This window comes from Phyllobates terribilis, unplaced genomic scaffold, assembly GCF_046119375.1.
Source record: "Phyllobates terribilis strain yellow unplaced genomic scaffold, ASM4611937v1 Scaffold_2__4_contigs__length_985480577, whole genome shotgun sequence".
In the NCBI taxonomy this organism is placed as follows: Eukaryota; Metazoa; Chordata; class Amphibia; order Anura; family Dendrobatidae; genus Phyllobates; species Phyllobates terribilis.
Window position 1 is genome coordinate 70364788 of NW_027362762.1, and position 17665 is coordinate 70382452.

At 40.2% G+C, this 17665-nt stretch overlaps 1 protein-coding gene across 6 annotated transcripts in view; it reads right to left on the minus strand.

The window, feature by feature from the left end:
* Positions 1–17665, minus strand: part of GRIA4 (glutamate ionotropic receptor AMPA type subunit 4) — a 469022-nt gene that overhangs the window by 43360 nt on the left and 407997 nt on the right. For all 6 annotated transcript variants that reach the window (XR_012266449.1, XM_073662086.1, XM_073662085.1 and 3 more), the window contains exons 10-13: positions 10592–10798; positions 8205–8575; positions 6708–6906; positions 2054–2301 (exon numbers count right to left, since the gene is read on the minus strand). Coding sequence is in view for 5 of the 6 variants with exons in the window: in XM_073662086.1 (XP_073518187.1) it covers positions 2054–2301; positions 6708–6906; positions 8205–8575; positions 10592–10798 (1025 nt within the window). In the remaining variant the exon portion in view is untranslated. The remainder of the gene's footprint in view (positions 1–2053; positions 2302–6707; positions 6907–8204; positions 8576–10591; positions 10799–17665) is intronic.

Genomic DNA, 17665 nt, shown 5'->3' on the forward strand with positions numbered 1-17665 from the left:
TAATATGCGTTTTATTGCATGAAATAAGTATTTAATGCAATAGAAAAACAGAATTTAATATTTGGTACAGAAACCTTTGTTTGCAATTACAGAGGTCAGACGTTTTCTGTAGTTTTTGACCAGTTTGTAAACACTGCAGCAAGGATTTTGGCCCACTCCTCCATACAGATCTTCTCCAGATCTTTCAGGTTTCAGGGCTGTCGCTGGGCAACATTGAGTTTCAGCCATCTCCAAAGATTTTCTATTGGGTTCCGGTCTGGAGACTGGCTAGCCCACCTTGACCTTGAAATGCTTTTCAAAGAGCCACTCCTTAATTGCCCTGGCTGTGTGCTTACTGAGGTAAGGAGGTTGTTAGCCAAAACCTCACGATACATGTCCCCATCCATCCTCCCTTCAATATGGTGCAGTCATCCTGTTACCTTTGCAGAAAAGCTCCCCCAAAGTATGATGTTTCCCCCACCATGCTTCACGGTTGGGACAGTGTTTTTGGGGTTGTACTCATCCTTCTTCTTCCAATCACGGCGAGTGGAGTTGACACAAAAAAGTTCTATTTTGGTCTCATCTGACCACATGACCTTCTTCCATGCCGCCTCTGGATCATCCAGATGGTCATTGGCGAACTTCAAACGGGTCTGGACATGTGATGGCGTGAGTAGGGGGACCTTGAGTGCCCCGCAGGATTTTAATCCATGATGGCAAAGTGTGTTACTAACAAAAATGTTTGAGACTGTGGTCCAAGCTCTCTTCAGGTCATTGACCAGGTCCTCCCGTGTAGTTCTGGGCTGATTCCCGACCTTTCTCAGAATCATCCTTACCAAATGAGGCAAGATCTTGCATGGAACCTCAGACCAAGGAAAATTGACAGTCATCTTGTGTTTCTTCCATTTTCTAATAATTGTGCCAACAGTTGTTGCCTTCTCACCAAGCTGCTTGCCCATGCCAGCCTTGTGCAGGTCTACAATTTTATCCCTGGTGTCCTTAGACAAGCTCTTTGGTCTTGGCCATGGTGGAGAGGTTGCAGTGTGATTGATTGAGTGTGTGGACAGGTGTCTTTTATACAGGAACTAAGTTCAAACAGGTGCAATTAATACAGGTAATGAGTGCAGAGTAGGAGGGCTTCTTACAGAAAAACTAACAGGTCTATGGGAGCCAGAATTCTTTCTGATTGGTACGTGATCAAATACTTATTTCATGCAATAAAATGCAGTTTAATTATTTAAAAATCATACAATGTGATTTTCTGGATTTTTTTAGATTCTGTCTCAGATAGAGTGTCCCTACGATAAAAATTACAGACCTTTCCATTCTTTGTAGGTGGGAAAACTTGCAAAACCGGCAGTGTATCAAATATCATAGCTGGTGACGAGCCTTGTCCAGCTTTGCCCTCAGTCGGCTCTTTCCAGCGCTGCTGCAAGTGATTAACAATTTTCTCCCTTGTGTGCATAAAGGGAGAGACCCGTCATGCACTCTCAGCAGTGCTGGGAAGAGCCGGCTATGGGTAAAGCCAGAAAAGTCTAGTTACCAGTCATGGGTTGGTTTTTCTCTGAAATGACATAGTGGTGATTCATTGAAAAATAAGCCTGATGGCAGTATTGTAATCAGGTTCTGGTTCATGCAGCTCATGGTTCGGACAGCATGAATCGCATGACAGGTTCCTTTAAGTGTTGGCAAGTACGGACATTCACAATATATTCTACTTAATTTGCTATAGCAATCACATATGGTAAATCCAAATGACTGTTGCAGCCAATCACTGGCCTCATACGTTCAGCAAAAGATCACGGAGGCCAGTGATTGGCTGCAGTGGTCATGTGGATGTATTAAAATTACTACTAAAGATTCTAGACATAATGTCACATTAATCTGCTTTATACATGGCCTTGACAAGGAGTTCTGGATAAGATGGAATGAATTACCTGTACTCTGCACATACAATGGAATGGAGGGAAGTAACATGTCCACACACAACACAAGAAAAGAACGATATCAGGTACATCAGGGAAGGTGGAATACTATAACAACACATTATATATTGTTATACTATTCCACCCACCTTAATAGAGAATGCTTAGGTGTTGCCACTCCGTATCCCTTGGAATCCAAGTTTCCTCCAACTTTCATTGTGTCGCATGGTTTTCTCTGCTCGATGTATTCATTCATTGTGGACTCTAAAAGGAAGGCGAATTTTCCCTTTGATTTCCGGACACGGGCCACTCCTTCTGCTGTTGTTTTGGTGAATACTGATGGTTCTGCTGATTTCATGTAGGTCCACATCTTTTCGTAAACTGCTATTTTTGATCTCTGCCAAACAAAAACATTGAAAAATATTTTTTCAAAATTTAAAAATCGGCAAAATCATAATAACATTAAAGTGAACCTGCCATGTCCACAAATGCTATGAACCTGCAGATATGGGGTCAATCTGCAGGTTAGTAATATTATAAAGCCATGCGGCCACGGCACTTAAAGCCCAGCTGCCGGGAGGAACTTTATTCCTCCTGGTAATTCCTCCTGGCAATTCCTCTCCGGCTTTCAGTCATAGAGGCGAGGTTGTGCAGCTTCAGTCGCCGCTCATACATAGTGAGTGGCGACTGTAATCATGCCCCGGCACTGACTGACAGCCAGCTTAGCAGTCCATTAGTGTTAAGCTGGCTATCAGTCAGTGCCGGGACATAGTTACAGCTGTCACTCACTATGTATTAAGCGGTGACTGAAGCTGTGGCGGCAGCACCTCTATGACTGAAAGCTGGAGGCTGTCGGGAGGAATAAAGTTAATTTTCTTCCCACCAGTGGCTGCAAAGCTTTAGAATGCTATTAACTTTCAGATTAACCCCATATCTGCAGGTTAATAGTATTTTTTTACATGTCAGGTTCCCGTTAATAAAAATTATAATAACATAAACCGTTAAATACTTGAAATTTTATGTCACTAAGGATAGAAAACCTGCCAGCACATGGCAGTCCAAATAAAAATAACAGACTCATCTAATGCCATCATTCATCAGAGCAGGACATTCAAAGAGCAGAGTCCGTTGGGATCCTTCATACATCTCCCAACCAATTTATGTACAAATGTCTACAATTGGTGGGTGTATAGAGTAGGGGAGCCACTTTTTGTATGAGGGATTGAACAGAGGAATTACTTTGGAATCAATGACAGAGACCGGTGGGTGAGTAGCAGTTGACAGGATGACAGGATAGTGTCACGGGTGTGTCAGGTGTGACAGTCAGTCGCTCTGGAACCGGCTGCAGAAGGTCACTGTGCTTGGCATTGCAGACGCCTTCTTGATCCTCTCATCTCTTTAGTATTGTTATATCCTTCTTCCTTTAGGACCCAGCTGCTACTTCCACCTTCTGCTGCTGAGTGACACACCCTTGCTTGGTAGTTAAATAGTCTCAGTTTCTCCAGAGAGGTTCCGGTGATAGTTCTATGTACCTCTTTGTTGGCTTGGAGCACTAGCAGTTGGCTAGTTTATTCTCTGCTGGCCTTGGAGGACAGTTGGCATTATCTCTCTGGTGTCTGCTCAAGCTAAGTATATCCCCTCTGTTTGTCTACATTGTTGTCTTTAGTTTGTAGCGGGGCTTAACTAGTGCTCACCCTGTCCCCTCCCTATCTAGGGCCAAGCTCTAGGGACATTCAGGGCTTAGTTTCCTGCACGGCAATAGGTGTGATATTAGAGCTGTCTAGGGGTCTCCACTCCCCCTTTCTGTATTGTTTGGGCTTCCTTCCCCTCGTCCCTTCATGTTGCACTTAGTCTTTCCCTCATCTTGTGTGACAGATAGCATAGGTAATATATTTTATGATCATTTGCCTACGCTTCTGACTACAGATCGAATGATAGTTTCTTGTAGGTAGCCCAAAGCAACGTGGGTAAAGAGTTGCAGATGAGAGGTGCAGTGGCATGAAGTGGGCAGAGATGGGAATCCTATAACAAGAGATGATGTACTTGATTCATAAAAAATGAAAATTGCTACTAACTTTCTCAAAATTATGGATTCTGACAAATCTGAAACTTTTGGGATTTCATTTGCAAGAATCCAACAAAATAGTGGTTATTCAGCCCCATTTTGCTGACTTCTTTTGAGGCCTGGGCAAGAGTTAAAAAAAATAGTAAAAAAGTTATTCTTACATATCCTAGTCCTGCCCTCGCCTGTCCTTACATGGACGTAAACGTGCGTCAATCCAATTGGGCACGTGGAATGCTTTCCACATAATTACATGCATCTCCTTCCCCCACGTAACAGCTTGGGGCCAATTACAGGCCTTAGCGCTGGATGGAAGCCAAAGACCTTCGTGGAGGACTGGAGAGCTTCAGTGGCATGAGGACAAGTAAGTGGCGGTCCTGAAACAAGTAATTATATTTGTATTATCTTTTAACATCTTCCTGAATCAAATTTTTACTTTCATAGTTTTTTAAGGTTCAAAGTAGACATAAGTCCACCGAGTTCAACCTATAGCCTAACATGTTGATCCAGAGGAAGGAAAAGAACCCACGAGGCAGATATTAAAAGCTCCATATTAGGGGAAAAATTAATTCTCGACTCAACATACGGCAATCAGACTGGTTCCCTGGATCAACGTCTCATGACAGAATCTAGTGCCCATAACCTGTAATATTATATTTAGCAAAAAGGGCATCCAGGCCATTCTTGAAGCAAAACAAATTTTGGGAGATTTGCTCATCTCTAGCTATAACCAGTCAGATTATGGGAAAGATCAAAGCAGAAGAGTCGGCTGATGGTATAAGAGGCAGCACTGCCCATGTTGAGCAGTTTTATAAAATGGGTGGAGCTATAACCTTTTGACCAATCAGATGGGAATAATTACAGCAGCAGGAGAGCAGTATACTGATTTTGTTAGAGGCAGTGACCTATTTGTATCTACAGTTATGTAATTGAGGACACAGATGTATGTACCAAGGGTAAGCCATGAGGAGGGCAACATGGCAGGGGGCTAGAAGGAATGAGCGGAGTAGCTGAACAGAAAATTATATTGATATTAAGGATCTGGAAAAAAAATTCTACTTAGAATAGACTTTTTTGAAACCTTTTCAATTGCTTTTAAATAGATACACAAACTATAGGAAATGTGAATCTGTGGACTGATTAATAGAAGGAAAAATCCCACCGGGTGGCCAGTAAGTAACAATTCTGTCAATAGCATACCGTGTTATATTATTTTCTTTTAATTATTTTTGTTGTTTTGTTGAGATCCCCAAGGAATGATAGGTAACGATTTACACACAGAGACACCCCTTGTGGCCAGATCAATACGGGTGATGCGTATGACAAACATGATACACGTTTGCCTGAAGCAAAATAAAAAAAAGTTCCTTCATTCATTTGTTAAATGTATGGATACGGGAACACGGCAGGTTTTGAAGCACACCGACTCTCTGTTCAGCTGCCAGTGACTTTATATCTCCACTGTGCAGTAAGCGCTAATATGGCATGGATGCAAGACTTCCTTGAAATTTGGCTGCTGTTCAGAACCTTAACCGCACTGTATACTTTGCAATTCTAAAAATTACTTTAGACAAGTGTTAACCCATTGTGGACAAAAAGAACAATTTTTTTTTGTTCCACATTCAGACAACCATATTTTTTTTCCTTTTCGCATTTACTTAGTTACAGTATATCCAGCTCTGCAGCTTGAGGGATAATTTTTTTTGCACCATTGCGGTATACTTGTAAAATTATCCCTAAGATCCCATTTTGACCATATAGGTACTTTCGCATTTTACTTAAAAAATGTACCTGATATTTGTTCCGGTCCTGCTCTTAGATTCATTCCAGTTATGATGATGTTCCATGAAAATCGAACTTCATCACTGACATCACCTATAAGACCTGGTTTGAGCTACAGTCGTACGGAGAAGGCATTGATGTGTCGGAACAGCCGATGGCTTCATGCTCCATACAACTGTAGCTCAAAAAACATGTCATCGATGGTGTACTATTCAAAGCAAAGCATGATGGGTGGATTCAAAAGGAACATCATCGGAAGTGGGTGTTAGGCTCACCTGGTGAGGTAGACCCGCTAAGCCTCAGGTCTGGGTGGGCATACGGATCCTGGGCATTGGTGTAGCTTTCTAGACGGAATGTGGAATCGTAAGAACTTGGACAGTCTGGAATCTCGGGAGCAGTAGAACAGATGAAGTGGAACCCAGCAGGGATGAAAACAAGTTGAAGTACAGTATGCATAGAAGGTGGAGCACACCAAACAAAGAACTCTAGTGTCTCAATCCTGAGACACAGATGTGTATCTTTGTGGGCCTTAAATGGGTTTTGGGAGATGAAGTTATTGAGCTACGCCAGAGAGCTTGAAAAACCCGACGTGGAGCACAGCAGAAGGCAGCGGACCCAAGGGAAGGAAGCGGAGCCTGGAATACCCGGGACAGGTGTGTACTTGTGGAATGTATCTGAGAGCAGGATGTTAAGTGACCAGGATTAATGGTGACAGGAGGTTCCATGTCACTATTAGGACATTGCTTATTTAGTCATGATGTGATATTAGGGATAGCATTTTTAGTATCAGGCAACCCCTTTAATAGTCACTTTATTTGCAATATCAATTGTCTTGTTCAGAAGGGCAGACATTAATTTCATGTGACTTTTGGACGGAGGGGGGGAGTAAGATTGCAAGCCGCCACAGGTGAAACCGCCTTTAATGCTACATCAGCCAAGGATGATGTAGTCTTACTTACTTTGAAAAACTCTTTTGTTGACCCTGCATCGAGCGTTCCATAGGCAATCTCGGTTTGTTTGGCAAGGTCTTCTGCACTCTCTATCGGTGACACCATTCTCTCAACCGTTAAAAAGGCAGCCAAGTTAGCCGTGTAAGATGAAATAATAATGAGGGTAAAGAACCACCACACTCCTCCAACAATACGACCTGAGAGAGATCTAAACATGAATGTGGTAGAGAATTTCAGTTTTTATATTTTTGTAGCTATTCGAACATTTACATTTCACATGGTAACAATGGCGATTTTTTCCTTATATACATGTTTATTGACACAATGAAGAAATCTTTGCTACAAGACGAAAAAGAAGTAGCTATTTTTTGTGATTTCCTATAAATGGCACAATATCTAGCTTAGACACCAAAATCCGTGTTTCCCCAACCCCCTCTCATCTTGTGGCTCAATGAATTATTGGAATTGCTTACTCAGAATGATTAGCTTATATGTATTGTATGTGTTTATACTTATTGGTTGACATTTAATACCATTTTTCTCATAAGTAGTTCATTACTTATTTAAAAAAAAGCTAGTTGGATATTGAACAAAATACAGAGTATTTCTAAATTAATGATAATATATACTGAAAACGAGACTACAATATATCAAGACATAATACTTAATTATAACCCTAAAGCAAAGTCATGCACAAAATGGCCATTACAGTACATAATGCTCTTCAGTTCCTTATCTTCCTTCCTTCTCTCATGCCATTCCTTTTTCTCTCCATCTTTCCTCTTTCTGGTCTTCCTTTTCATCTGTTCCTCTATTCCACCTCCCCATCCTTCCTTTACTCCATCTTTCCTTTTTTCCTCCATTTATTCTTCCCACCTTTTGCTCCTGCTATGCTTCCTATCCTCTCTTCTATCATTCTCTCTCCATCCTTCTTTCCTTAGCTCCATTTATCACTCTTGTCCATCCTTTCACCTCTTGTCTTTCCTACTTCTGTACTTTCTTTCCTCCCTCAAGTCCCTAGTTCATCACTCCTGCTTGTTCCTTGATTCTATCCTTTCTTTCCTCCTTTCCTCCCACCTCTCCCTTCTTGCCTCACTGTGCTTCTTTGTTCCTTCCTTTTTCTATCCCACCTTTCTGTCGATAGCTCCTTTTTTACTTCTTTCCTCTCTTCCTTCATGTCCTTAGTTCCTAACTTATTTATTTCCCTTCTTCCTTTCTTTCCTTTTTTATCTTCTTGCTTTTATCCTTCCTTTCCTGTTCTCCCTTTCCATCCTAATCCCTGAAAAAGGTGTAACCTATAAAGAAAAGTTCTCTTCTACATAGAAGTTCTCTTCTCCCCTAAATATACTCTTAGCTAATAAAATACTTGTGTAACTAAAGGATATATTGAAATTTGAATTTCATAATCAAATTTCACAATATCTAAAATGCTACAAATATTATTTTTGGGCCCTAAAAATTAGCCTATCAATTAATTCAATCAATTATTGAATTTTACAAACTAACCTTGGAGATATATCACATCCTTGTTGCATGAAGGCTCCAAGGGAGAACCAAAGGCTGTTGAAAATACCAAATTCATTCGGGGGTTGATCACTGGGTCCATCTTTACCATCTTCAGGCTCTTCCGTATGCCATTCATAAGGGCTGAATCGACTTACAAGGAAAAGGACTACACTTACTCCAATATAAGCAAAAACTATGCACATCCAGATTTCATAAGCCAATGGGTCCAAAAATGAAAAGACTCCGGGTTTTGATTTTTGTGGTTTTTTAATCATAATAGAAATTCCTAAGCTCATGAAAGGCTTTGAAAAATCAATGACCTCTTCCCGCACCAAGGTAATGGTCAACGGAGCTACGGCAATCTCTGCTTTCTGTAAGACAAGAGAGTAGAAAAACTGATTTCACGTTTCATTTAAAAGGATATTTATTTTTCTACTGTACTGTAGCAATGTGTAAGGTATAGATAAAATTAGATCAATGCAGATTTACTTCTGATTAAATTCAGGTCTGAAAAGTAAAATCAAAACATAACACATGGCATATGGGAATATTAAGGTCATAGTTTCTCTTGACTATGTTGACCTGACGTTACTTCACTGGGTATATCAGCAGTCAGACCCATCAGAATCAGCTCACTGTATTTGGACCTGACAGTGGTTTTGTCTCATGAAGAGGATTTTCCTTTGAAAACATCTCCTTTAAATTCAGCTCTGACATACAAAACATCCACAACAAAAAAGAAAACTACATACCAAATATCAAAATATTTTCTATGTACTGAAACCAGATCAGGACCGGGCCAATTCCCTATCCCCTTTCCTGACCAGGTACATTTTCGGGTATTATGCACTTTTAAGGGGGTCAAAATTTTTTTCTCGTTCAGATATTCAAATAACTTTTGTCTTTTTTTTTCGCAATACATGAGGCTTAATTTTTATGTCATTTTTATATTCCTTTTTTTTTTCTGATATTGGTGGAAAATGTAAAAAAAAATAGAAAATATATCTACATTTTTTATTCTTTTATGACCATAAATGATTGCTAAAATATTTTAAATGTGTTCCCCTTTTCCATAGAAAATATTTTTATGAATCAGATATATCTTTTTTTCAGTGGGTGCAGGGCTATTAACAGTGATTTGGACATACTGTGTTTCTTTTTATTTAGTTTAGTTTTTTTATTTTTTCTTGCTTTTTTAATTATTTAACTATTTAACACACACTCTGCCCCCAATCAACCCCATGAAGTCTTAAAAGACCTTTGAGGTAGCATTTGAACATATTAATACATTCTTTTTATTGCTGATTTCCCATGTTACTGGGGCTGGTATATTAGCCCCAGTTACAGGAGAAATTCAGCTTCCAAGTTACATAGCAGAGCTGATTTCCGCTGTTAGGCTATGTTCACGCATTGCATTTTTTTCAGTGTTTTTTATGCAAATTTTCAGCTGCGTTTAACAGTACCAGCAAAGTCTATGAAATTCCAGAAATCTCATGCACACACCTTGGTTTTTATTTGATCAGTATTTTGTGCTTTGCATGTTTTTTTGCAGAATAGAGCATGTCACTTCTTTCAGCGTTTTTTCACCCACTGAAACTAATGTTCAGTTTTCACTGAACTTTATGCACATGCATAAAGAGACAAAAGGACAGTGAAAAAAAAAGCAGCAAAAAATGTACCAAAACACAAGCAAAAAAGCAAGAAAAATCCTGAACAAACCTCCTGGCAAGAGATCAGGTTTTGCTGCAGAAAAAAATGCTGAAAAAACGCAATGTGTGAATATAGCCTTACTGGGGCTGGTATATTAGCCCCAGTTACAGGACAAATTCAGCTTCCATGTTACATAGCAGAGCTGATTTTCTCTGTTACTGGGGCCGGTAATATCATCTCCAGTTACAGGAGACATTCAGCTTCCACGTTGCACAGCAGAGTTGATTTCCTCTGTTACTGGGGCAGGTATATTTTCCCCAGTTACAGGTGAAAAAAATCAGCTTCCAGGCTGCATAGCAGAGCTAACTGGGTCTCTCAGGACCCAGTTACTCCTGCTTTCTCCCTAATCACGTGACTGCTGGGTCCGAAGGAGGAAGCACTGTCAGTGCTTCCTAATCTGTACACTTGTTTATGCATTGACATTTTAGAATGTCAATGGAGAGTAAAATGTGGACTACTTGGAAGATCTTAGTCTTGGGGCTGTACAGAAGTTGTTAAAAAACATACTCTTACACTAATTCATCGTCATTTTCTAGCTTATAGAGGGTACTCCATATGGTAGACCCATCTTCCATGACCTCCACTTGAAAGACCTACTCTCCTTAATCTCCAGCTCTCTAATAAACATCTCTTTCAATGTAAAAACAAAATTAAAAAAACATATGCAGTTAGCTTACCCCGTACACAAGTTCTCCCACCATTCCATTCCATATTTTTGTATCTGAATCCCTCGCTCCATATTTTCCGTCAGGAACAATTGCAATTTTATACTTGATACCAATATGTTTTGCAATTTCATAGGCCAGATCTACACAATATCCTTCAAACTTATCATTTCCTTCCAACAACTCGTGGTTTTTCTTGTACATTACATAAGGTGATTCCTATAATGAAAAGAAGAAAACTTAAAGGAGAAACATACGTAACTCGCTCTTTGAAGGACCTTCAGGACACAAGGTGCCTAGACGTTGGTAGAGTCAATGACATTTCAGACACTTGGAAAAGTAATACGTTTGACAATGTAATCTACGGTGCAAATTACAGAAATTGTGAAACATTTTCAACAATCTGACATAGATAATGGGTATTATGACCTTTAACTCACCTTTATCCATAACCCTTATGTCCAAATGTATTTCCACTTTTCAAAAAATGTCATAAGAGCCAGGTCCTTTCTCCTTCTATTGGCTGTGTGAACAAGGTTTGGGCTTCCCTAATCCTCCAAAAGTGGGAAGAGCGTGGGTCATGTTAATTTTTTTCCCTCCCACGAAGGGAATGGAATGTGGAAAAGTGAGTACTGGGATGTTTTGTCCCAACATGGTGGGGTGTGATGGCATAAGTTAACACCAGCAACAATATGGAGGAAAACACCAGCAGTGGTTCCCATTTTTACTGAGGGGCTTCTTTGTGTACTTTTGCAAGCCACAGGTAGACACAGTAATATTTTAAAGAAGTTTCTACTGGATATGGATTAAATAAAGGTTGAAATACCCTTTAAAATGCAAATTGAAAGTGCATTTTAAATAATTGAAAAAAAAATGAACATAGTTTATATCACAAACAGAAATGTAAAGATAACATTATATACAAAAGTAGCAAAATAACACAAAAATATGGTAATTATACAACAGGGATATTTATAATACAGGAACAGTAAGCACACATTGTATAATTTAACAGCAAAAAAAAGTATAAAACAAGGCTAAAAAAAGAAAAATTCACATTTCTTATGAAATGACTTTTTCCACCTCTTACTTCTAATTCCACCTTCTTTATGCTTCTTTTTGCGCTAGTCCTTTTGTGGTATTTCTGATTTAACTATTGTGTCTTTTATTACAGTTTCTGAAGCGGATGAAAACAGCAAGTATTATACAAAGGGTTTTGTAGTCAATAAAAAGTAAAGCACATTTTTATAAAACCAAGAAAATCCAAATAAAACTACATCAAAATCTCAATAGTTTGACATCTACTTTAAGACCAAATTTTGGGTATTCAGGTAGGATAATAGGTCTGAGCTTGAATACCTGTCACAGAATGTCACTCTAAAAGTCCACTTTTTAGCACCAATTTATTTTCAGGTGCAACATTTTGTTCTGATGAATTCGTCAACTGAAATAGCGAAAAGTAACACTAATAATATTCTGCCAATTTGTAGCCACCACTAGGATCAATGTAGGATTTTACTATACAAGGTTTTAATAAGGAGTTTTCCAGTTTCAGAAAATCCCTTTCCCCTAGGCTGCAATTTAAAGGAAATCTGGCAGATTCCAACGATGTATAGTTTACTGGGTGCAGCGGTTCTGACACAATCAGAGTTTTTACATTTAGCAATGCAGCTGTCAGGATTTCTGTTACCTTCTATAGTTTGACCTTTAGTGGCCGCTATTGTTCACTTTGATAATTGTGCTGCAGTTTCACTCCTTACCACTGGAGGCAGCTGTTATGTTCTGCAATTGCCCTTTACCAAGATGGCGGGTTCTGAAACTATGGAATTCATCTTGTTTCCTGTTTGAGCCTACTTAAAGCCACTTGGATCTCCCACTCATTGTTATGTTCTGCTACCAGAGCTAAGGAAAGAGAGGAGATCTGTCCCTACTATGAGACTCAGCTGAATCCCTACGATGTAACAGGGAACCTGATCCTGCGATCAGACCTGCTAAAGTCCTAAGCTAGTCTGTACGGAGACCTATAGATGTGGGGAAGGAATCCCTACAAGTACTAAGGACTGGGAGGAAAATGGGACACCTCCTAACAGAAATAGTAGCAGACAGACGAACAAACAAAATATATAGAACATAGAGGTCCGTAGACCAAGCAAACTAACAGAGTTAGATACAGAGCACAGGCTAGCTAGAAAGTAGTTATACAATGAAGTCCAGCAAAGCCAGAAGGGCGGAGCAGGATTAAATAGGCCAACAAGGTCATGTGACCAGCAAAGGAAAAAACCTAAGAGCAAGGTTCTAACACTCATTGCTTGAGTATTGTGACTAGCTATTAGCCTAGTTTCAATCTTCAGCTCCTGAACATTCTTACCCAGACTGCTCTAAATTCATCTACGGATTGTTTCTTACAACTCCTTGCTAACTTAAAGAATTTCTCCTACCGCTTGCTGCTCCTGCTTGTGCTCCTTCGGCCACTGGTTTCCAGCAGTACTAAGCCAGCACCGTAACAGGGGGTGGGTAATCGATATTGAATCGAATAATGCTGAAAAATTTTTTTTTTCTAAGAACGGACTCTCCAGCGCACTCAAAGATGAACTAGCGCGGGCCAATGCTCCCACAAATTATGATGATTTCATTCACCAACGTATTCGTATAGACAATCGATTATCAGAGAGAAGATTGGAAAAGTGGAATTCAAACTGGTCGTGCAACAGAAATCCTGACAGCAGCAGAGCTGAGAAAGCTATCCCCGCCCACACCAGGCTCAATATGTACATTGCATATTGACAGTGACAGAGGAGGAGGAGGGGGCGGAGTCAGACAAGAGCCTCCACACCAACTAGTCACATCAATGATAGTCACCAGGTGATAAAACCTTCAGTGTAAGTAAACAAGGGTGGATAAAGCTCTTTGTTTTTTTTCAAACAAACTGTTCCTGGGGACAGGAATTTTTCAAAACAAAAGAGATGAACGGATCAATTCGCGGGAATCCAGTCCAGGTCTTTGGTACCGGGCTGCTAAACAGGAGTCCCGTGACCCTCTTACCTTCTGGCTTTTGATTAGCCAGAGCTAGCATGATGTCATCTGTAAGTTAAGTCGCACAGCTAACATTGCACCAGCTACGACAAAATGCCGTGTTGGGGATGCTAGAAGGTATGAGATTCGCAGACCCCCCCGTTTAGCGGCCAGGTACCACTGACCTGGACTACAGTCCCGCGTATCGATCCGCTCATCTCTAATACTATTCTTTTGAAATTAGCAACAATATCTAAAGCCAGGATAACATTGGATGTTGGATTAATATGGATTACATTTTACATGGGTTCAGTTGAATGGAGTTCCATTAGACTACCAGAATATGTTGAAATTCACTTTTAACTTCATTATTTTCCTTTTTTTTTTTTATCATTGTTATTATTGCACACCCAGGATATCATAAGTAGGATCTACTATATTATCCATGAGAAAATAGACCCTATAATCACCACCAAATTGGGTTGTCTTCTGCTGGACCTTTGGAGTCCACAGAAGGATTGTCTGGTACTTTGTTGGAGAAGTCCAAAACTATAAGGATTAACAACTTTTTTCTTCTGGATGTGTTCTAAAACAAAATATTGCGGGTATTTATCATTTTAACCAAATGGTAGATGGTCTTTTGGTACGTTTGGTACTGACTGGTCACTACTCCAGCCATGTCTATCTTAGTATGTACTACTAAATAACACTTCTGTAACATCTTTCCTTAGAACTCTGAAATGTGAATGTTCCAGCAAATGTTTAGATAAACTGACAAAAGGGTGTTACTAGACAAGAGCAATTAAATTTGCGCTGCCCTGGTCCGGCATCTATCCTGATAACCTCTCAAGCCTTTCTTGGCACTACAGCATCCTAATGTTAAATGAGGCCTAGTCACAAGGCCCGGCTTAATGTCATGATGTTGTGGGGCCTGGTAAACGCCAAGGTGCCAAGGATGCCAGGCCAAGGATGCCAGGTACAGAAGTGAAGACCGGCTGCAACAAAGTATCTGACTGGACACCGGACTAGGACAACACAAATGGAGTTGAAAAAAACCGAGGGTAGTTTCTGGCACAACTGACTGGATAAGAAATGTAAGTTTATTGAAACAAGTTAAAAGTCCATTAAAAGTTAAAACCTCAACACGTGAGGTTGTGCCGGAAACTACCCCCTGCAATCACCAGCAGGTCCGGCACCCACTGGTTTCTAATTATCGCAACGGATTCATCTATGTTACCAGCGTGAACAGCTCTAACCCTCCCCCTCTCCTTCACAAAATGAGTTGCAAATCTCTAGGAGTTGCCATTGATTTTGTCAAAAAGGAGTGTGCTCCTACACAGTTTGACACTGGAAGCACTGATTGGACAACGTAACACTGTGACGTGACACACCCCTAACTGGTAACACCCAGTTGTCAATTTAATAAAAATTTTCTAATAAGAGTAACAGAGGAATGGCACAATGTGGAGTTATGAGAAAGATGCTGTAGATATGAAATATTAAGCTGTTTTTAGGGTTCTTCTTCGTACCTCTTCAACTGTCCCCTATGAAAGGGCTACATTTTATTTTACAGAATAACTTTTATATAATATAGCTTATTTTAAGATTTACTACATAGCGTTTTTGCACACGTATTACTTCTCTAGTCATACTTCAGGCCTCCTACCAAAATCAAAGATAATAACTGATATACGAGTAGAACATAAATCATGTACTTCACCACAAAGGCAAAGTAAGTCAAACTGGGAAAGCTGAGAATGTATAGCATTAGCTTCAGTACAAATAGAGAATTTATGCCGTCTATATAGGGAAGGATACAAACCAAACAGATTCCATTAAAAATGGCATTATCTGCAAACTGCATCTATTGGGAAGCATATTGGCCGCTATACTAGAGCACTATTTTGGAATTAATGACTTTTCAGATGAGGTACAGTACAGGGAAATGGATATGCTACCTACTGTGTTCTGACCTGACAGTTATACCAGAATATCATTCAGCGAAAATATCCATGGATCAGAGGTTTTTATGATACAATATTGCGAAAGGGCAGACTATTCAGGTCAATTCCTCTAAATATCAGCACTATAAATGCTACTACACATGAGAACTCTCTCACAAAATGGATCGAGAGAGAACTTTTTACATTATCCTGGAGAATTTATAGCTGGGTTTAAAGGAAATAATGATATATTATTTGCAAAATACTGCAGGTTTCTATATTCCTCATCTTAAATTTGACTTCAATATCTCCTTAAAGGGTTATGGCATAGATGAACTGGCAGAACATACCATACCTTAAAGGTCCGACAGATGCATGTCCCAACACTGGGACTATCACATAGCTCGAGAACAGAGTTCTGTCGTGCACCACTGGGAGCTGAGAGGTGCTGGTGACTCAGGCTCGGCTTTCTCCTGTAACTTGTATAGGAGTTCTGAAGTTTACTAAGAAAGCATGCTTCCAGCAGTGGGACCAGCATCTAGCAGACATTTATAGCATATCACGTGAACATGTCATAAATGTCCCAAATGGGACAACCTTTTCAATAACCTCAGTAAATCTCAAAAACTCTTTTGTTTCTGCAGGTAGTGGTCAAGCATGGTTAATAATCCTTGCAAGTTTGGAGATGCATTTCAGCAAATGGAGTTGGTAATTTGGTCAGGATTAATGGTGTCCTCAGTGCTGAGAAATAGGCAGAATATAGAGAGGATATAGGCAGATACTGTACTTATCCATCATGCAATACCATCAGGGAGGTATATATATATACAGTACAGACCAAAAGTTTGGACACACCTTCTCATTTAAAGATTTTTCAGTATTTTCATGACTTTGAAAATTGTACATTCACACTGAAGGCAACAAAACTATGAATTAACACATGTGGAATTATATACTTAACAAAAAAGTGTGAAACAACTGAAAATATGTCTTATATTCTAGGTTCTTCAAAGTAGCCACCTTTTGCTTTGATGACTGCTTTGCACACTCTTGGCAATCTCTTGATGAGCTTCAAGAAGTAGTCACCGGAAATGGTCTTCCAACAATCTTGAAGGAGTTCCCAGAGATGCTTAGCACTTGTTGGCCCTTTCGCCTTCACTCTGCGGTCCAGCTCACCCCAAACCATCTCGATTGGGTTCAGGTCTGGTGACTGTGGAGGCCAGGTCATCTGGCGTAGCACCCCATCACTCTCCTTCTTGGTCAAATAGCCCTTACACAGCCCTGAGGTGTGTTTGGGGTCATTGTCCTGTTGAAAAATAAATGATGGTCCAACTAAACGCAAACTGGATGGAATAGCATGCCGCTGCAAGATGCTGTGGTAGCCATGCTGGTTCAGTATGCTTTCAATTTTGAATAAATCCCCAACAGTGTCACCAGCAAAGCACCCCCACACCATCACACCTCCTCCTCCATGCTTCACGGTGGGAACTAGGCATGTAGAGTCCATCCTTTCACCTTTTCTGCGTCGCACAAAGACACGGTGGTTGGAACCAAAGATCTCAAATTTGGACTCATCAGACCAAAGCACAGATTTCCACTGGTCCAATGTCCATTCCTTGTGTTCTTTAGCACAAACAAGTCTCTTCTGCTTGTTGCCTGTCCTTAGCAGTGGTTTCCTAGCAGCTATTTTACCATGAAGGCCTGCTGCACAAAGTCTCCTCTTAACAGTTGTTGTAGAGATGTGTCTGCTGCTAGAACTCTGTGTGGTATTGACCTGGTCTCTAATCTGAGCAGCTGTTAACCTGCGATTTCTGAGGCTGGTGACTCGGATAATCTTATCCTCAGAAGCAGAGGTAACTCTTGGTCTTCCTTTCCTGGGGCGGTCCTCATGTGAGTCAGTTTCGTTGTAGCGCTTGATGGTTTTTGCAACTGCACTTGGGGACACATTCAAAGTTTGCCCAATTTTTCGGACTGACTGACCTTCATTTCTTAAAGTAATGATGGCCACTCGTTTTTCTTTACTTAGCTGCTTTTTTCTTGCCATAATACAAATTCTAACAGTCTATTCAGTAGGACTATCAGCTGTGTATCCACCTGACTTCTGCACAATACAACTGATGGCCCCAACCCC